Here is a 19257-nt window from a genome sequence, read left to right as displayed (position 1 = left end):
GCAACGGTTTGCGCCACGCACGACCTGCCGCAGCTGCGAAGCCGAAAGTGGGGCAACCGGTCACCTCATCGTACCTGCCAGCTTTCGACTGCCGCAGCCAGTGACGCCACATCGTCGCATTGTCTTCAGCCAGAGGCCGGGGGCCAAGACAAGAGGGAGGGCGGTCAATGACGTCCTGTTGTTTTTGGCGCCGCTTTTCCGGCAGCCCTGCAAGCTCAATCACACGCCACTAAAGCGCTCGCTCGTTCGGATGGATGCCGAATCCGCAGCCAGTGCGGGCCCGCAAAACAAGCTCACGGGAGGATGCTGAATCACGCTGCAGTCGGTGTGCAGCCAGATCAGCCTGCAACCCCGCCCCCGTCACCGGCAAGCGCGCCCTCATGCATCGGTTGCGGGTCCTGGTTGCTGCGCTGCGCACACCAGCTCGTCACTGCAATCCGACCGAGCGTCCAGTGTTTTGATGCCTCGGACCCTCCCGAACAGCACTCAGCCTCGCCAGGTTAATTTTTTGGGCTCGTAAAGCCACAGGGTCCACTTGTCCCCCGCGTCAACGTCATCGCGCCTCGAAGCCCCTGGACGCTCGCTTTGCACTCAATTCTCCCGCGGCCATCTCCTCTTCGTTCCGACTGCCGCCGACATCCAATCGGCCTTAGAAGCCCAATTCTCACACCAAGGTAGGGCTGCATAGATGCATCACTCCGAGCTTCACACAGCCTCCATCCATGCTAGGGGTCGCTGAGAACGCACGTATTTTTGGTTTGATTTACAGTGGCGGTCCAGAGGAGTGAGTGGTGTGTGGTCAGCTATCGAACGCGGGGGTCCGCTTGAACGGCGGCCTCCATCGTCGCCAGCGGACCGCATGGGATGGGGAAAGGTCGGCATATCTAGAGCATTCCAGCCATCTGACCGAGCGCCGCGCCCTGCTCGGGGAACTCCTGGATGAACTTGAGCTGCGCCCTCGACGCATTCTCGTACGTGAGCGCGTTGATGAGCTCGGGCTCGGTGCGTGCAATCTTGGCGGATCGCTCAAAGTACTCGATGGCATCCTGGATCTTGCCCTGCTGCAGGCTGAGCTGCGCCAGCGTAGCCACCGCCACGTCGCAGTCCTCGTCCTTGTCCAGCGCCTGGCGACACAGCTCCTCGGCCGCAGTGATGTCCTGTTTCCACTGGAATAGCGCCAGCGCCTTGTTGATCATCGGCAGCACGTTGGTCGAGCCCTGCTTGGCGCCTTCGATCTCGATGGCCTTGTCAAACTTCTCCATGGCCTCCTCGAACTTCTGCTGGTCGAGCAGCAGCTCGCCGTAGTAGTTGTACGCCTCCGACGACGTGTCAAAGTTGCGCAGCAGCTTGCGGAACGCCGCCGTCGAATGGCCGATGTTGCCGTTCTTGTAGTGCGCCACCGCATACTGCACCTGCGAAAAGATGAACGTGTCGTCGAGCGACGTCGACTTCTCGTAGTCCTTGATCGCTGCGTCAAACTCGCCCAGGATAAAGTTGACCTGGCCGCGGTGGTAGTAGATGTCCGGGTCCTCGGCGTCGGCCTCGATCGCCTTGTCAAAGTCCTTGAACGCCGCCTCCTTGTCCGACAGCTCCATGTGCACGGACGCCTTCTTCACCCACGACTGCACGTACTTGGGTCGTAGCGTCGTGCTGCGCTCCAGATCCGCCAGCGCCTCCTTGGCGTTGCCAATGACGAACTTGAACGTGCCGCGCATGTTGTAGGCGTTGGCCTCCAGATCTTCGTTGCTCAGGCCCTGCTCGATCGCCTCGTTGAACAGCGTGAAAGCGTGCGGGTAGCTCTTGGCTTCCAACGCGCCGTACGCCTTGACCAGGGTCTCGTCACCCTGGCTCGGCTGCTCGGGCAGCTCGGGCTTGGACTTGGCGCGGAACGCCTCGAGGTAGGCTGTGACAAAGGTGGGCGAAGGCAGCTTGGGCTCGCGGCTCTTGAGGATGTCCTGCGCCTTGCCCGTGGCGAGCTTGCGCAGCACGCGCTCGACGCTCTCGGTGGCCGTCTGATCCTTGAACTGGCCCAGGATGGCGACGGCGGTGAAGTCGGCGAGCGAGTCGAACAGCAGCTGGGCCTTGTCCTCGCCCACGCCCTCCTGGCCCTCGGTGGGGTTGCCGAGCTGCTCCTTGGCCACGGCTCGTCGGTTGAGCGCCTTGACGTACACCTTGTCCATCTTGAGCGCCTCGTCGCAGTCGGCCACCACCTGCTCGGGCTTGCCGAGGTTCGAGTAGCAAGCCGCACGGTTCGAGTAGAAGACCGCCATGGGATGCGCGGCGATCGCCTTGGTGTAGTGTGCGATGGCCTTCTCAAACTGGCGGTTGGCGTAGGCCTTGTTGCCGAGCGTCTTGAGGTGCTGCGAGAGCTTCTCGCGCTTCTCCTTGGGCAGCTTCAGGATCTCGGACTCGGGCAGCTCGGCGAGCTGGTCGTCGGTGGCCTCGTCGAGCAACGGTCCGGAAGGGTCGGATGGCAGGCCGTCCGAGCGCTGTGCAGGCGCATCGGTCGAGGAGGAGCCGCCAGCCGCGGCACCGGCCTTCTTCTTGGTGCCCTTCTTCTTCTTCTTCTTGCTGGCCGAGGCGGATGCGGCGCCACCGGCAGAGCCTGCCTTCTCTTCATCGTCGCTGTCGCTGACGGTGCCTTTGGCCTTGGCCTTGGACGAGGATCGAGAGTATAGGTAGTAGCCTCCGAGGGCGAGTGTGCCGGTAGCCAGCGCGATGACGAGGGTTCGGTTCTCCTCGACCCACTTGGACAGCTTGTTGGCCGTGTTGTTGGCAGTGACCTGAGCGCGGTCAGCAGCTCGGGCAGCCTGCTGCGAGGCTTGCTGAGCGTTGGGAAGCGGCGCCATGGTTCCGGGATCGCGCGTGTAGGATGAGGTGTGCGAAGGTCCAGGTGGGATGGTGCGGAAAGGCAGGAAGAAGCGAATCTGTGGACTCGGTGTGGAGTATGAGCTCGCCGAGTGATCCCAGCCTTTCCACGCTATGGGCACACCGGCCAGAGACGGGAACTCAGATCGAGAAGAAAGGACCGATTTGGCTGAGCTGCAGGCGTGACATAGCGAGGCCATTTTTTCTCCCTCACAGGAAGCCTCTCAGCGCGTAGGGCCAGGCGAGGACCTTCGATCTGAAAAGGTGCCTCAGCCTCATCGTGCGCACAGCTTCTGCGCTGAAAATTGACTGGCTCAACGGCTGCGATTCTTGGCCAGCTGAAATCGAAAAAAAGGCGGCCCCGATTCTTCCAGCTTCCCTCGCGGCCGCTGCGATGTGGAGCCTTTTCTTCTTTGACAGTGTTAGACCTTGTCTACGCCTGTCGTGCGAAAAGAAGATTGGGCTTCCTGCGGAAAGCCGGGTAGAACGCCGATGTCGAGCCAACCAAATGTCCGAAGAGCGGCTACGGAGGGGCCATGCTGCGCATACCTGGATAACACAGGAGGGCCGGTGTTGGCTCCGCCCTCACAATCACATCAAATCGGGTCCGTGTGCTATCATGTCGACATCGTCCAGCTCAAGCGTAGATCTGGTGTCCCTGGAGGACATCCAGAAGGCGCATGCTCGCGTGGCGCCTTTCACCCACTACACGCCGCTGCTCACCAACCAAGCGGTCGACTCGCTGGTCACTGAGGCTCTGATTGCAGAGACCGAACCCTCTTCTCCGAGAGTGCGCGTGGCGTTCAAGGCGGAGCATCTGCAGCGAGTGGGTGCCTTTAAGTATCGCGGAGCCACCAACTCGGTGCTCGTCCATCTCGAGGCTGCGAAAGCCCAGCACGAAGCCGACACTACCAAGCAGGGCGAGTTCAGCGCCGACCGCCTCGTCGTGGTGACGCACTCGAGCGGCAACCATGCTGCTGCGCTCGCATGTGCTGCACGCTCTGCCGGCTGCGTTGCCGCGGTTGTGATGCCCGAGAACGCACCGAAGCCCAAGAAAGAGGCGGTGGCAGGATACGGAGCGCGAATCACGTTTTGCAAACCCACGCTCGAAGCTCGCGAATCCACAGCAAAGGCAGTCATGGAAAGCTACGAGGAGCAAGGCTACACGGTGCGCTTTGTGCATCCATACGACGAGCCGCTGGTGATCGCAGGTCAGGGCACCATGGCACTCGAGATGCTCGACCAGGCTGCCAACCTCGAATCGCGCGGAGCATGCTCGCATGCAGCCGAGTCCAAGTCAAGCGCTTCAAGGCCCTTGGTTGGCTCCAAGAATGTAGCCGCCGTCGGCCCGAAAGCGGACGGCACATGGCGTGCGCGCGATCTCTCTGAGCCGGTCTTCGACATTGTGATTGCGCCGGTCGGAGGCGGCGGCATGCTCTCCGGTGTCTCGACTGCTGTCAAGGGAGCGGATAGTCGGATCGTTGTCATCGGTGCGGAGCCAGACCTGGTCAACGATGCCTTCCATTCCGTCCAGGCTGGCGAGGTGCAGTCACCGCCGCAGCCACCCAAGACGATCTGCGACGGCCTTCTGACCTCGCTCTCGCCGCTCACGTTGTCGCACATCCAGAAGCATGTGGACACCATCGTAACTGCGCGCGAGGAGAACGTGCTCAAGGCGCTGCAACTCCACTGGACAAGGCAGAAGCAGTTCGTGGAGCCAAGCGCTGCTGTAGGCCTCGCCACTCTCCTGCAAGGCTTCAACGAAGCAGCACAGCAGCTGGGTGCTTCGTCCGATGCGGATACACCGTCCGACCGGTCGCTGTGGGGTCTCAAGCACTGGGTACGAGCCATCGCTCAGCAAAAGGCAGAAGCCGGCGAAAAGCAGCCCGAGATCCGCATCGGCGTCGTTTGGAGCGGCGGCAATGTGGAAGTCGCCAAGGTGGCAGCCAAGTTCGAGGAATACGGACTATGATGGATATTTGCTAGAGGGTCGAATATACACTATTCCTTGTTCACCGGCGGTCGAAGCGGACCTCCGACGTTGAGGCCGTCACCCTTGCCGGAATAAAGCTGGTCCTCTCGCGAATCCTTGTCCTGCTTGTACTGGTCCTGAGCGATCTTTGCGCTCTCTCTGTAGTTGTTGCTCGCTTCGGAAGACTCGGCGGATGGGTTGTGGGTTATGGGCACGTCGAGACCCACCCTTCGTGCTGTGAGCCTGACACGCTCCTCCTCCGTGAGCCCAGTGGTTGGGTTATAGCGTTGAAGCAGTTCCTGTGTACGCCAAGGAGCAGAAGTCGAGTCAGCACGAGCTACATTGGCCAGCGATGAGGCGGAATAGGGGAGCGGCACATACAGCGTGTAGCGCCTTGTTCTGCAAGAAGACGTGGAGGTTCTCGAGGTTCTGCTGACGGAGCTCTTGTGCGCTCTTGGCGGGCGCAGCGAATGGGACGTAGTCGGAGCTCACTTGTGCCTTGACTTCTGTTGCTGCTCCACTTTCTACGTCTTTGTACTCCCGTTGCAAGTAAGAAACGAGCGGGCCCGTCTTTGCCTATTGACAAGTTCCGAAAGGTTAGTGCAGCGGGTCAGCTAAGCGAAAGCTTTTACGGTTGCAGGATTGAATTGGAAACATACCGAGCGCTCAGCCTCTTTCAGGACATTCTGGTAGAGAGACTTGATAGCTGATGGTCTTGACGCAGATGCAAGCATTTTGACGAAAGTTCCCGACAGGCGCAATGTAAGGGTTGGCAGCGAGGAGAGCAGGGTCCAGAAGCAGGTTTCAGGAAACCTCATGCCAGTTGAGGCTTCCTTCTGCGAAACCAACTCCCGCGACCCGAGCTTGCGATTTCTCTCGCGCGTATCGCGAACTTTCAAAAAGGTATGCGGTGGGAAGAGGAAGAAAAAATTGCGGAAGCATCACTTGAACAGCACAGACGACGACGATTTTGCCCTTTCCGTCACGACCACATAGCCCTCTGAGGGCTGGTCCTCCTGAGTAACAGTAAGTGCACATCTTCAGCTCCGAATCGAGCGCTCTGCACGGCTTGGCACAGGCGCTTTTGTTGCAACGCAGGCATTGGTCGCTTCGGCCTCGGCAACACACCACGCTGGACCTTCAAGGGATGATATTACCCCGATGGGCGGACATAAACACCTCTGCTCTCTTCTCTTCTCCTTGCTTAGCTCTCGTGTACAATTGAGCGGCGGGAGCAAGACGCAGCTCGTCGCAAGGCAGCTGTGCTAAAAAAGCGACAGACATTTGTTGATATCTACATCGGATACTGATTCGGTCCATGCGAGAACGGTGCTGCCGCGGCCCGCTGGCAGACGAAGCTTTCGGAAGTCAAGATGCTAGTCATTGCCCCTGTGCGTGCCGCTGACATTCTTTTCCACCTTTCTGCGTGCTCGCTGCTTTTAGATGATGTGATGAAACAAAAGTGCCTTTCCCACACTCCGAGCGCAATGACTTTGAGCAGTGTGACAGTGAATGTGGCTGGCTGAGTGAACGTTCTTCTGTCGGCTGTCCGCTGTGAGAACATCGTCCTTGTTCGAAGATGTTCGCAAGCTGTCACACCCTGGTCGACACTCCCGCGATGCTTTCGAGACCAGTTCCGAGCCTGTGGATCAGCGAGACGCGCTTCTTCGCGTCCCCCAGCTTCTCGGAAGACGGGAGAGCGTGCGGTCAGGGTCCTGTGTGTTTGTCCTTAGGCTGGAGTCCCACACTCCTTCCCACCGCATCGTTTCAACTCAACACGACCAAGCCGGCATCTCCGACCTTCAAGATGAGCGCATCGGCGGTTCCGAACGATGCAGCTCTGCCGCCATCGAGCGCGGCCGATGTCGCGTCGGCCATGCCGACACACATTGATGCGGCGACGTCGGCGCCGGTGGATCAGGCACCCGGCGAAGACGCGAGTCTTCCCCCGGCCGTCACCGGATTGACGCCCGAACAGGTGTTGCAGGAGCTCAGAAACAGTGGTTATATCGACCAGCTCCGTCGTCAGATGATTGAGGCCTTCAATGCCACTGGGCCTGCCCCGGCACGTCCACCCAATGCAGCCTCATCTTCCGCAGCACCTCAACCAGCCTCTGCAGATGCTGGCAAGCCGGACGATGTCCAGCCCGCATCGATCAGCGCTGCGCAGTCAGAACTAGCCTCCGCGCCCATCGCTTCGACTTCGACAGCACCACCTTCGTCCTCGATGCCGGCGCCCTCTGCAGCAGGTCTGCCTTCTGCATCCAAGACCGGACTGGATCTTGGCTCGAAAGCCGCATTCCTGGCGACCCTCTCCGAGCCGCTGAAGCAGCAGGTGGAGAAGGAGCACCACCGGCTGCGCTTCCTCGCGCCGCGCGAGCAGCAGGATAAGCTGCTCCAGCTGCTCGAATCCGAACCTGTCGCGCACCCGCAGCGCGAGTCGCACGGCGAAGCCTCGCTCTTTGACCTGCTTGTCCGCCACATCGTCGCCGACGCCACTGCACCCGACGCCACCGCAGGCGTGCTCAGTCCCAACGGCCGTCTCGGTAGACAGGCAGCAGGCAGGATCGCAGAGACCATCGCAGAGCTTCTTCACCCGGCAAGCAAGGATGCCGACGAAGTTGACGACGATGAAGAGGACGCTGACGATGATGGCGACGATGAAGACGACGCCGAGCAGATCGGCATGCTCACCAGCAAACCATCCGAACCCACATCCTCTGTTGCAGCTATATCGGATGCGACACCACAGGCAGCACACGATTCAAGTTGAAACCACGGTTACCATTCCCATCACACTGCAGCTTTTCGATTATCCTCCCATGACGAGGGTGTAAGCTCTACAGGATCCAGCGAAAGAGCGACCAGCCTCGATCGACTTTCACGCGCGGCTGACACACGCCGTCGCAGATCGACGACGTGAGTAGCTGGAGGCACGTCGAGCCAAGCGACTCCACCAGCTGCACATCGAGCTGGTTGCCCGCACTCAGGCCGAGCGAAGCCATATCCGCCGGGCCCAGCGACATCTCGAGCCCCTCGGCGACGCGCGAGATGAGCAGCGCCGATACGTCGGCCTCTTCGCTCAGACTCGCGTCGTCCTCCTGCTCGATCTGCGCCAGACGGTCCTCGAGGATATCGAGCAGGCCCGACACCAGCGCCGCGGTCCAATGCGACCACACCATCCAGAGCGAATCGGACAGGATCGAGTGGAAGCGGTCCTGCTCGTCGCTGTACCACGCGCCCAGCTCGTGCTGCCCCTCGCTGCCGCCCACCGAGCGCGCGTACGCGCTGCGGTCCGTGCTGCGTCGACGCAACGACGCATGCGACATCGACAGTCGGTCCGACTCGGCCACGCCCGGCCCGCGCACGGGACTCGCACCCACCGCCGCCAGCAGCGGATCGGGCGGGATGAGATGGTGCGCGTGGCCTCGATGCAGTTCCAGCTCCTCCGTGTCCGACGAGCTGTTCGTGCCCGTCTGTTGATCCTCCGCCATTACCGCTGCCACGCGCCAGCGCGCCGCAACGTGCTCGCCCGCATCTTCCGCTCCGCCGACCGGCTCGGCTTCCAAAGCACTGCGGCGCTCCTCTTCCGCCTCGTCCTCCGCGGCGATCTCGCGGTCTTCCTCGTCGTCCAGGTCTTCGTCGTCGCTCTCGTCTTCGGGCATGACCAGGATGCTGGCACGCACGCCTCCGTCTCCTCGGATACCCAGCGGCAGCACGTATGCAGCCGGCAGGCCGTACCGCCAGTGTCGCGGGAGGAACCACCATCCGGTCAGCCAGTATCGTAAGAAGGCAAGCGCAGCGCTCAACGTACCAGCGCCGCTGCGGCGTGGCGAGCAACCACCCCGCCACTGCGACACCGAATCAGCCTGCGCATGCGTATACTCGATATCGCGCGACGAGCGTTCCTGCGCCTCCTCGGAGCGGTACGAGCTGGATCGCAGCAGCTTGTTCCTCGACCTGCGCCGGCTAATGCACGCAGCAGCGCCAAGGCGTTCCGCCCGCTCGGCATTGCGCTGCGCCTGTGCGTCGAGCTCGTTGAATGTGGCGAACTCTCGTGTGGTCCAGCTTTCAGCCTTGAGCTGCGCGCCGCCGCCGCGTTTGCGAGATTCCGTCGCCGGAGGTCGGACTACGGTAAAGAGTCGCGCGCCGGTCGACGAGGCTTCCATCAGAGCCTCGTCCAGCACGCCGCGCGAGTCGCGTGTGATCAGAGGAGTCAGATCGAGCACGCTGTCGAACAGATGCGGCTTCTCGAGCAGGATCTTGTCGGTGGACCAGGCGATCCAGCTGCGCTGCGGTAGCATGTCATGGCTCTTTGCGCGCTGTTGTTGTTCCTGCTCTAGCTCCGGAATGTCATGTACGCCGATCTGCCCACGAACGTCGATGATGCCACGCTGCGCGAGCGCAAGCAAGTTCTCGTGGCGCCTGCCTGACCTGCCTACCGCGAGCGCTACAAGATCGGCGAGGTTGTACCCGAGGTGGGCGGCATTGACGATGGGTGGGGCTGGTGAGAAGATGAGCAATCGGTGGCGTGGGAGCATGAGTTTCTTGAGCAGGTGGGGGAGCAGGGCGCCCAGCGAGCCGCACAGCGCAGGCATGTGTGAGATCGGATCGTGTGGGAGGTTGCGTGGGTCACGACGCCTTCGCATGCGCAGCTGCTTCATGCGTTTGCCGTCGAGCGTGACGTCTGCCGCGGCGCTGCGGGCACGGTGGGTGTCGTAGTATGAACGAAGAGGGCGGACATCTTCGGAATCATGAGCGAGTTCCTCTGCCAGCTTCTTGAGGTTCGAGACGTGCGGAACGATAGCCAGTTGCTGAGCCAGACCGGAGGGATGCTGGTCTGTCGGTCCTTCACACTGGAGGATCAAGCCAGCACTGACCATCCGCGCTCCCCTCTGCGCTGCTGCATCTGCATCCTCGTTGTCGAGATCGACTTTACGAAAGCATGCCACGCCGATGCTTCCTGGGCGTGAGGTCTGGAAGTAGATGACGTCCTCGTTGATCAAATGTCCGCCACTGGGAAGCACCTTCCACTCGACGCCCGAAAGGTCAACACCGGAAATTTCGTCGTCTGCATCGCCTTTCTGCGCTGTGCCATCCGTGACATCGACGAGGACCTCGTCGGTACGGCTTTGCTTCGGAGCGGGCGGGTATTGGTACTCGATCTGATTGCCGTGTCGGACGTGGAAGCGGGCGAGGAAGACGGTAAGGACGTTGGATGGAAGCAGCGAAAGTTTGGGCGCAGAGCTAGGACCTGGCTCGCTATCGGGACCTTTCATCGTGTCGGTATAAAGACCCTGTCCTCTGCAGGAGCTTTGGTGCTGAGATGATGCTGTTGCCGCAAGAGGAAGCCCTGGCCAAGATGATGGACGGAGGAAGCGTGCTTTTGTCAGGGTCCTTCCTGAACGAATTCTTTCGTTCAGAGCGGGAGCCGCTGGTCTGAGCGCACGCATTCCTGTGAAATTGCGAAATCTCTAAAACGAAGCGCGTGTCTTGGCATGCAGCAGGGCCAAGACCAACTCATCGTCGCCATTCGGGGCCACCGACCCACCAAAACGCCCATCACAAAGCTCTATGCTTAACAAGACAGTAGTGACTATGGTCACGCTGCTGCTTGCAGCGTGCTTGCAGCGTGCTTGCAGCGTGCTTGCAGCGTGCTTGCAGCGTGCTTGCAGCGTGCTTGCAGCATGAAATGTGGATCTATAGAGGCTGAATTTTTCGTCGTCTAGGTCGTGACCATGTTCGAAAAGTACAAAGAATGGATCGGCTCGTGTGTGGCGCAGATTGCTGGATCTCAGCGCTGCTGTTCCAGGTTTTCTGCGAATGGTTTGGCAGCCTAGAACATCTTGTTCATGACCGAGAGAGACACCTCGACACCGAGCTGTTTGCGGGACGGACGAGACGCGAAGAAACAAGAGAGACGTAGTCAAAGGGGTTAGCGGCAGTTCTTTTGGGTGCTGCGGGCATCGTGAGCGGTCGCTACTTACGAAGGTGGCTGCGTTGGCGGGGAAGGCACGGGCCATGGCGGGGCCGAAGCCCTTGAAGAGCGCCTTGACACCGTCCTGGGCGACGGTCTTGCGTGCGCAGTCGAGGAAGCCCGAGTAGGTGCCGTGAGGAGCGCCCTGGTAGCGCGACTTGATGACATCGGGAGGGATGGCGAGTGCCCACATGGCCATACCGGCGAGACCACCGGCGGTGAGCACGTTGAGGAAGTTGAGCTGCTGAGGGTCCTGGCCGGCAGGCGTGAGCATGCGCTTCGAGACCTCGTATGCGCAGAAGTAGGCGGCGCTACCGGGACCGTCTCGTGCAAGCGTGGCGCCGGTGCCGCGGAAGATGGACTTGAGACCGCCCTCCTTGTAGAGCTGACGGACGACATCGACAGGACCGTTGTAGGTGGGGCCAGTGCTGCCGCTCTGGCCTTGGAGCTGGAGGAGCACCTTGACTCGCTCGGCGGGGCCTGCCACCAGCGTGGTGGGGACGGCACTGAAGAAACCAGCAAAGGCAAGCTCGCCTGTCGAAAGCTTGGGATCTGTGCGACCAGGGGTCATCGCGTAGACGAGCTTCTTGCCCATGTCGTACGACCAGAAGGAGAGCGCAAAGATGGGAGTAACTCCGACCAGGGGTGGGCCCATACCACGGTACATTCTGTCGAGATACACAGTCACAGAAAAGCGGGGGAAAGTCAGCTTCTCGTCCCATCAGCGTGCGTCGAAATGCGACTCGATTGCAGACAAATACTTACCCCTTGATGCCATCGGCCTTGATGGTCTTTCGGACGACATCGAGGCCTCCTGTGTAGGTGCCGTTGGCGGCCGTTTGCAGACGAGTCTTGGTGAGATCGAAGGGGTGTCCGACAAGCACGGAGCAGACACCACCGAAACCACCGGAGAGGAAGGACTTGACGGACGAGGTGGCCTGCTTCTTCTGCTCGAACTCCTCGTCCTTGATGGCTGCTGTGGTCTGATCGTCAGCCATTGTGGCTATGTGATGTTATGCGGGTAGTGGGTGAACGTGCACGCAAGCTTGATCGTAATAGTTTTGCAGACAGCTTTGCTCCAGAATGCGGGATCGATGGCGATCAGAGGAGGAAGAGCTTTTGCGGACAGGCTTGACGGTGATGGTGACTGGTGAAGAAGGGGGGGAGAAAGGATGCGGAGAGGGTTGCTTGCGTTGTTGGCTCGACGACCCCGGACCAGAAATCCGCTGAAAAGCCGGCATGAGAGGATGCATTTCGCTTGCGAGCCTCGTCAGTCATCTCTGTGCCCCGGCCAAGCTGCTTTGCGCTGTGTGTGCGTTTCAGCTTGAATCGAGCTCGGCCAATTTCTGGGCTCGAGGCGGCGGCGGGAGATCCCACCGGATGACCCGGTTCAGCCGAGCGCGCTCTGCTCTCCAGGCGGGGCAGTGCGATTCTTCCAATTTGCTCGGTTCCCCCCGCCGAATCTCGCCCGGGAGTCGCTGCTCTTTTTGTTTTTCTCCGCATGCCACGCGCACGAGTTGCGCCCTTCTGCCCTTGCCTAGAGCCGCAAAGTCTCCGCACCGCTGTGGTCACCGTGTATTCCTCGATTCCCCCGTAGAATCCGCGCTTGCTTGACTCTGTGCCGACTATTTCCGAGCTCCTCCGTCTAGTCGCACTGTAGGTCACCCATGTCCATACTGCGTCTTGGCGCCCCTGACAGTCGAAAGGGAAAGTGAAAAAGGCGGAGCCCCTTAGCAAAACCTTGCTTGCATCGATGCTCGAAGTTGTCTCACCGGCACAGGAAAGCGTGAAATGCCGGATGCTGGGTTGGGCGGTGGGAGGCACATATTCGCACGACGAGCTGCATGCGAGCGTCACCATCTCACGGCCAATCAAAAATCACAGCCATCCAACTCGCACCTGGCGCGTGAAATTGCGGCTCAACTGAGACCATCGGGCAAGGTGCTCATATCCTCAGCCCGATCTTGTCACCGCCGATCCAATCTTGAAAAGGCGAGGAGAGCTCCCTCTTCCTTCCTTGTCGTCGGGAGCAACAGCTGCACTCGATAGTGGATGAGTGACGTGTGCGATACAAGTACATGGTGCAATATGCTAGATGCCGAGCGTGAGGGGTGGTATACATATGCCAGATCCTATGCGGATGTTTGCGATCAATCGCAGCTGCCGTCCGCGGGACCGTCGAGCCACCTTTCGGCGAGCTTGGCTTCGGTGCATGGGAAAGCAGGCTTGCCAAGACGCTGGTTGACTTCGTTGTGGATGCCACACAGCCATTTGCGCAGTGCCGGGCCCGAGCGCACCGCCTCCGACAGCCGCAAGCTGCGGTCTTCCCAGCCACCTTCCTTTTCCTCGCGCTTGTACTCTTCGCCCAGAGCTTCTGCACACGAGTGGCACGGATAGATGTGAGGGAGCGCGCGGAACACAGCGAGCATCGATGTCTGCTGCTGAGCGGACGGATCTTCGGGAAAGTAGGCCGCGGCCGAGTGCAAGAAACTCCAGGCAGACCGACCCAGCTCCTCGCCGTCCGGAGGGCAAGCTCGATCTTTTGGGGCGTCGGAGCTGGTGCTCAACGCAGACGTTGCGAGTGCAGCACCAGCTCCGGCCTTGACCGCTCCCGACGATGTGCCAGTCTTTGTGCTAGATGGTTGCTTCGCTCCCTTCATGGCAGCGGCGAAGGCAAGCTTCGAGTTGCAAGCGCGGCAAGGCTTGCCATCCGGACCAAGCACCACCGGTGGCTGCTTTCGAGACGATTGCACGTTTTCCGCTGTAATTCCCTTGCTCTTCTCCTGCTCGGCATCGCGAGGTGAAAGCCCCTCGGCCTCGATCGATCGGTAGTTGGCAGGCGCCACACCCCACTCTGCGACGCCATCGGGACGTTCGATCCTCTTGGGCTCCCATTCGTCCAGCTCATCCTGCTTGGATTGCAGTTTCTGACGACCAAAGTGGAAAGCAAAAGGGCGAGGAACAATGGTGTCAGGAGCAAGTTGCCGAAACCTGTGACGTGCACTGCACAGAGGCGGGCCAGGGCACTTACAAAGTACTCTTCGCGAATGTCGATCCTCTTGCGGTCCTTCTTCATGCGCAGCTCTTCCTCCTTGGATATCGTCTGCACCTTGGTTGCATTGTAGTCGTAGCGGGTCTGGGTCAAGTTGGCCAGGCCAAAGCTCGCACCGACGATGGTGGCAATAAACGGGATTCCAAAGAAGAGCAGAGGTCTCCGACGCACTTGCGGAGCGAGCCTCGCCACGAATGAGCTGGACTTGCGCAATGGCTTCGACTCGAATGTCGGCATCTTGAAATGAACAGCGCCGTCGACGACTCGCAGTGTCGCTGAGGGTCGGTGCCGTTGATGCAGTCGAAGATGATGACAGTTGCTGGTGGTGGTGGCGTCGGAAGGATGCGCAGCAATTCGCCTCGTTGCCGGCCTTGGGGTGGGGTTTGCCTTTGTGGAAATGCTCCGAAAAAAAAGAAAGCCCAAAAAAGGTTGGCCGACAAAAGTGGAGAGGCTCAGGGTGCCGCTGCTGGATCCGCGGATGTGGTGACAGCTGCAGCTCGGCTCTTTGCGCGGATGAACGTGGACACCCTCTGCGTCGTGGACGTCCACCACTAGCCCGACCGACTGCCTTGCTCAACGCAGCCACAGTGTAAAAATCGTCGACGCAGCGGACACTCGGCGAACATGGAGACGGAACGGAGGTGATGCCTGTCTTGACCACGCTGCGCCAGAGCCCGACATACCTCTATGTCAAGGTCTACTGCGTCTGTGCCCTTGTGACACTGTTCCAGGCGGCTCCCGTGACGTCTCGTATCCCGCGCATCGGGCAGAAGCTCCAACTCAATCAGTATCGAATCATACGTACGAGGCTTGGACCGCGCATCGTTCCGGTAGAAGAAGCTAGCTCCCTTCCGGTTGCCGCAATCGCAGCTCAGCAAGATGCAAGCAGCATCTCGGCCAACGAGCTGGTCATTTCCAGCGACGTACTCGGATCGACCGAACCGGAGTCTCTGGCCAATAAGCTTTTGAAGCGATGGTCACAACGTGCCAGGGATCTCGCTCACGTCAAGCAGCTCCTGCGTGCAGATGGCGAGGACGTAAAGGCGTACCCCGAGCTCGACTGGGATGCCACCGTTAGGCGGTCCTCGGCCCTTCACCCCGAAGAGGCCAGATTTCTGGCCAAACGCCAGCAGCGGATTTCGTCACAGGGAGAGGATAGCCTGAAGCACTTGCTCGGACTTCCCGAGAGCGAAGATGTGCATCCTCTCGACGTGCCCCTGGTGGCCTTGGGTGGCTCAGGCGGCGGGTACCGCGCCATGTATGGCTTTGCCGGCTTCATCGCTGCAGCCAAACGAGCGGGCCTGTGGGACTGCCTCTCGTGGGCCGGAGGTGTAAGTGGAAGCTGCTGGACTCTGGCCGCCTACTACACCATCGCCTACCAAAATGCAGACCGGCTGGTGCGCCACTATCTGACGGTGGCTAGCGAGCTTGCGCACCCGATGAGCGTGCACGCACTCGACACCGTGGCGCGCAGCAGTCGTGGCGTGTACTTTCTGCTCGGCCCGCTGATCCGCAAAGCTCAGGCTGGAATCGTTGGTCTCGGCATCATGGACCTGTATGCCACACTCACCACGACCTACCAGTTCCTCTCTCGGGAACCGCGCGCACGGCTGAGCCGAGCCAGCTTCCAGTTCTCCAGAGTCTGGTCGCGCTCTGGCGTCAGCACGGCCGCCGAGCCGATGCCCATATTCACGGCTGTCCGTGTGGCGCCTCAAGATGCGCCAGGCGTTCGTCCGCACACCGACTCTTCGCTCAGCAAGGGCCAGCCTCCGAAGCGCGCGCTCACCCAGCACCAGTCGGCGGCTTCCCAGGCGCTTGCTGACAATCAGACACATAGGCCATCGCCGGAGCCTCCGCGTGATGTTGGAGCGCAAGCATCAACGGACGACCGTACCGATGTCTATGCGCTTCCTGCGGCAAAGGGTTACTTCCAGTGGTTTGAGGCGACTCCGCTCGAGGTCGGAAGTGCCGATGCGCAGGGCTACATCCCGACGTGGGCGTGGGGACGGCCATTTGTCTCGGGTCGTTCGCTCGAACGCAGGCCCGAAGAGTCGCTCTCGCTCCTGCTGGGTCAGTGCACCAGTGCGCCCGCCGGACCACTGACAGGCTACATCTCAGCGCTGCTGGCGTCTTTGCCAAAGGGCACGCTCATGTCGCGACTGCTGCACTTTCTCAACAACTTTGTCCGCATGAAGCGGTGGGAGCGCCGCTGGGGCAATCCCATCCGCGCCGGCGACGAACCGAACCCTTTCTACGGCCTCAACGTTGCCCCCGTCCCCAAAGCGCTGGAGAGCAACATCCAGCGGCCCCGGATCATCGGCATTGGAATCGACATTCTGCATCTGCCTCGGCTCGAGGCGCTCTTGCGCAGGCGGCAGACACATCAACGTCTCCCCAAATCCTTGACTGCAACGGAGGCAGACGCTGAATCGACCGCCATGCACAGACTAGCCAAACGCATACTGTGCGAGTCCGAAATGGACGAATACGAGCAGCTGGCGCGGCAGGAGCGCGAAGCGGCCGAAGTCGTCCCACAACTCCGGAGGTACCTTTCCGTGCGATGGGCCGCCAAGGAGGCGGCCTACAAGGCTCTCTACCCGCGCTTCGTGCTTTCTTGGAAGGACCTGTGCGTGCACAAGCCTGGTTCGGCCCGCACGACGTCGGGACCTATCGATGCGGTCGACCTATCGCGCCTCGAACAGCAGGGTTTCCGCACCAGGAAGCCCGAGCTCACGCTTTCCGACGAGTGGCGCTCCAAGCATCCCGGTGTGACTGCTGTTCCACACTTGCATCTCAGCCTGTCGCATGACGGCGAATACGTCGTCGCCAATGTGCTCGCTGAGGAAGCTGGCGGCTCGAATGACGCCCAGACAATACGTCCGGCGAGCATTTTTCCGCGCAAAGACGTCGACGAGTGGCGTGATCTTCAAGTGAGGCTTCCCGCATCTTCGGCGAGCGGATCTGCGGATCTGGACCACCTCGAGGACGGCGCAGCGGAGGAATTGGGGATGGCCCCCTCCGCTATCGCCGACTGCCGCGACGCAGAGGTGAAGCCTGAGACCTCGGACGCATTTGCGTCGTGGGAGTCACAGGGACGCATTCGGCTCATGGACGCCGGCATGTCGAACAATCTGCCGAACCACATCCTTGCGCGACGCGAGCGCGGCGCGGACATCATCATCGCCTTCGACGCCTCGTCGGACGTGCAGGCGGGCTCGGCGATGCGGCGCATCCACAACTTTGCCGACGACTGCAACGTGGTGCTCACCGACGAGACGCACCAGTTCGATCGCACCGTGCCCGCATCTCTTCAAGGCGAGACTGCTCGTGCGCTCGAGGCGCGCTTCATCGAGCAGTACGCACGCGTCCTGCGCGGCACGCGCAGCGACAGTTCGGCCTTCTGGCTGGTCTACTGTCCTCTACTTCCGAACCCGACCAATCCCGGCTACGACCCGAGTACAGCGCCGTTCAGCAACTCGTACAACCTCGTCTGGACACCCGCCCAGGTCGAGACGCTGCTCAAGACCGCACAGGCCAATGTGGAGCTGTATGCGCTCGAGCGCATCAAGCAGGTCATGCGACGCGTGTACCACGACAAGAAAGCCGCCCGCCTCGCAGCCGCCGCTTCCCAACAAACTGCATAAACGGTAAAAAAGATTAGATGGTGCAAATTACGTGTGTGTGCGAAGCCAAGAGTCCACCCAGTCTGAGCCGCGAGAGGATTCAGGCTGAGGAGGCGTGTTGGTGAGGTGGCTCCATAGGCTTTCGAGGCGGCGAATTGCCTTCTGCCGGTTCTGCTCGCTCTTGGCATCGTCTGCTGGCTGTGTTGCCTGTTCGATCGTCTCTCTCAGCAGAGGTGATTGGCCATACACATCGTCGAGGTACGTGGATGCGCCAAAGTATCGGGTGATCTTGCGAACCACCGCGATGCCGCGCTCCTGGTCGTGTGTCTGCGTTTCCGTCACATCGGACGATTCGGGTCGACCGTTGAGGATGCTTGCAAGTGCAGCTTCTGCCGTTGGCGCATAGACGCCCTCTTGCGCGGACGGGTTGTCGGGACGTGGAACTGCGAGCTCTTGACGCCCTTGCTCCGATGCTTGCGCCTCGGCCAGAGACAGATGCATCGCCGCTTGCTCCCGGCTGAACCCGCTGTTGGACAGCGACGGCGCGCGGTACGACGCATCGAAGCGCGCCAGCACTTCGGCAGAAAGCGCACTCGTTGGGTCTTGCGCAGCGACAGCACTGTTGCGAATCGGTTGGGTGGGAGCTTGCTCCTCGCTGTCGAGAAGTGCAAAGATATCGTCACTCTGCGCAAGTGGAGCCGCCGTGGCTGGGAACGAGCCAAGCCGGGAAGCACTCTGAGCCTGTCCAGCCGAGCTGGAGCTCTCTGCGTACGCCTGACGTACCGATGCATGCATAGGGGCATCCAGCTCCGTGTACGATCGTATCGACCCTGCCGTGCTTGGATCCATCCCTGTGCCGCGCCATCCGCCCGCCTGCGATGCTCCCGCATTGGTATTTTGCGCCCAAGCCTGTTGAAGTGCCGCATCTTCGCCCGTTAGCCCTGCGCGCAGTGCGCTTTGATCGAGCGTAAATCCACGCTCAAACTCCTCAAACATGTGTTCCGTCTCCGCTCCGTCCGCGCGCGCGCCCTGCGATGTTGACCTAAAACTTGGCTTTGCTGGTGCGCTTGTGATTGATCCTGCTGAGCTTGTGTTCGCACCGGCGCGAAGATCACTTACAAGCCACTCGCGCAGATCCGCGTTGCCGGATCCGCCTTGTGCGAACTCGGCTTTGCCTCCGGAAGCCGACTGCATGAGCGATCCGAGCTGCGACGATGCCATGCTACTGCGCAGCGCCGATGCGAGCGAAAGCGCCGCACTCGACACACCGTCTCCCGGGCCTGAGCTGGCGCGAGTCTCATTCGACCGCGCTGTGTTGCCCTCTTGTGCAGGAGCCTTGCCCTTGCCCTTCTGATCGTCTGCCATTCTTGATGAGCTCAGAAAGCGGTGATGGTGGAAGACCAGCAGTCCTAAGCGCCGCTTTCTCCACACTTTGCATCTCGTGAAAGCCGCCGCGCGAATTCCGAGTCCCGGACGCGTCGCCTCCAACCAACTCCACACCCACCAATCCTGCGCACAATCGACCTCGACCTCGGCGCCAGACGATAAAAGAAGGAACGAGACATTGATTCGAAATACAGAGTGATGAGACGAGAGGTCGTGCGGCAGATGCAAGGAGTGTCGAGCTCGACTGGGGTCGAGTGAAGATGCTGTAATCATGATGGTGGAACGGATGCGCATCGAGGACGGGGGCCGAGATACAGCGCTTTGTAGGGGTATCTAGATACGTGCGAATGGAGTGATCGGTCGGAGTGAAGGATGAGGT

At 60.7% G+C, this 19257-nt stretch overlaps 9 protein-coding genes across 9 annotated transcripts; 3 read left to right on the top strand and 6 right to left on the bottom strand.

The window, feature by feature from the left end:
- Nucleotides 1-884: 884 nt before the first annotated feature.
- On the bottom strand, nucleotides 885-3068 carry PAN0_004c2409 (ADP/ATP carrier receptor; the record flags this gene model as incomplete). Its single annotated transcript, XM_014802353.1, has 1 exon — nucleotides 885-3068. One exon carries the CDS (start codon nucleotides 3066-3068, stop codon nucleotides 885-887), a length of 2184 nt encoding a protein of 727 aa, XP_014657839.1.
- A 419-nt stretch (nucleotides 3069-3487) lies between these two features.
- On the top strand, nucleotides 3488-4840 carry PAN0_004d2408 (serine racemase; the record flags this gene model as incomplete). Its single annotated transcript, XM_014802352.1, has 1 exon — nucleotides 3488-4840. The coding sequence occupies one exon, from the start codon at nucleotides 3488-3490 to the stop codon at nucleotides 4838-4840; it is 1353 nt and encodes a 450-aa protein (XP_014657838.1).
- Nucleotides 4841-4869: 29 nt separating this feature from the next.
- On the bottom strand, nucleotides 4870-5574 carry PAN0_004c2407 (uncharacterized protein; the record flags this gene model as incomplete). Its single annotated transcript, XM_014802351.1, has 3 exons — nucleotides 4870-5139; nucleotides 5222-5416; nucleotides 5500-5574. 3 exons carry the CDS (start codon nucleotides 5572-5574, stop codon nucleotides 4870-4872), a joined length of 540 nt encoding a protein of 179 aa, XP_014657837.1.
- Nucleotides 5575-6458: 884 nt separating this feature from the next.
- PAN0_004d2406 (uncharacterized protein) lies at nucleotides 6459-7613 on the top strand (the record flags this gene model as incomplete). The annotated part of the gene is made up of 1 exon (XM_014802350.1): nucleotides 6459-7613. The coding sequence occupies one exon, from the start codon at nucleotides 6459-6461 to the stop codon at nucleotides 7611-7613; it is 1155 nt and encodes a 384-aa protein (XP_014657836.1).
- Nucleotides 7614-7680: 67 nt separating this feature from the next.
- PAN0_004c2405 (uncharacterized protein) lies at nucleotides 7681-10293 on the bottom strand (the record flags this gene model as incomplete). The annotated part of the gene is made up of 1 exon (XM_014802349.1): nucleotides 7681-10293. The coding sequence occupies one exon, from the start codon at nucleotides 10291-10293 to the stop codon at nucleotides 7681-7683; it is 2613 nt and encodes an 870-aa protein (XP_014657835.1).
- Nucleotides 10294-10676: 383 nt separating this feature from the next.
- PAN0_004c2404 (mitochondrial carrier) lies at nucleotides 10677-11815 on the bottom strand (the record flags this gene model as incomplete). Its single annotated transcript, XM_014802348.1, has 3 exons — nucleotides 10677-10721; nucleotides 10828-11485; nucleotides 11583-11815. The coding sequence occupies 3 exons, from the start codon at nucleotides 11813-11815 to the stop codon at nucleotides 10677-10679; spliced, it is 936 nt and encodes a 311-aa protein (XP_014657834.1).
- Nucleotides 11816-12967: 1152 nt separating this feature from the next.
- PAN0_004c2403 (augmenter of liver regeneration) lies at nucleotides 12968-14106 on the bottom strand (the record flags this gene model as incomplete). The annotated part of the gene is made up of 2 exons (XM_014802347.1): nucleotides 12968-13744; nucleotides 13849-14106. The coding sequence occupies 2 exons, from the start codon at nucleotides 14104-14106 to the stop codon at nucleotides 12968-12970; spliced, it is 1035 nt and encodes a 344-aa protein (XP_014657833.1).
- A 407-nt stretch (nucleotides 14107-14513) lies between these two features.
- Nucleotides 14514-17513, top strand: PAN0_004d2402 (cytosolic phospholipase A2; the record flags this gene model as incomplete). Its single annotated transcript, XM_014802346.1, has 1 exon — nucleotides 14514-17513. The coding sequence occupies one exon, from the start codon at nucleotides 14514-14516 to the stop codon at nucleotides 17511-17513; it is 3000 nt and encodes a 999-aa protein (XP_014657832.1).
- A 27-nt stretch (nucleotides 17514-17540) lies between these two features.
- On the bottom strand, nucleotides 17541-18857 carry PAN0_004c2401 (uncharacterized protein; the record flags this gene model as incomplete). The annotated part of the gene is made up of 1 exon (XM_014802345.1): nucleotides 17541-18857. One exon carries the CDS (start codon nucleotides 18855-18857, stop codon nucleotides 17541-17543), a length of 1317 nt encoding a protein of 438 aa, XP_014657831.1.
- Nucleotides 18858-19257: the final 400 nt, after the last annotated feature.

The sequence above is a fragment of the Moesziomyces antarcticus genome (assembly GCF_000747765.1).
Source record: "Moesziomyces antarcticus DNA, scaffold: scaffold_v10004, strain JCM 10317, whole genome shotgun sequence".
NCBI classification, from domain to species: domain Eukaryota; kingdom Fungi; phylum Basidiomycota; class Ustilaginomycetes; order Ustilaginales; family Ustilaginaceae; genus Moesziomyces; species Moesziomyces antarcticus.
Note: the sequence above shows the minus strand (reverse complement) of the source record. Positions and strands in the feature narration are given on the sequence as shown.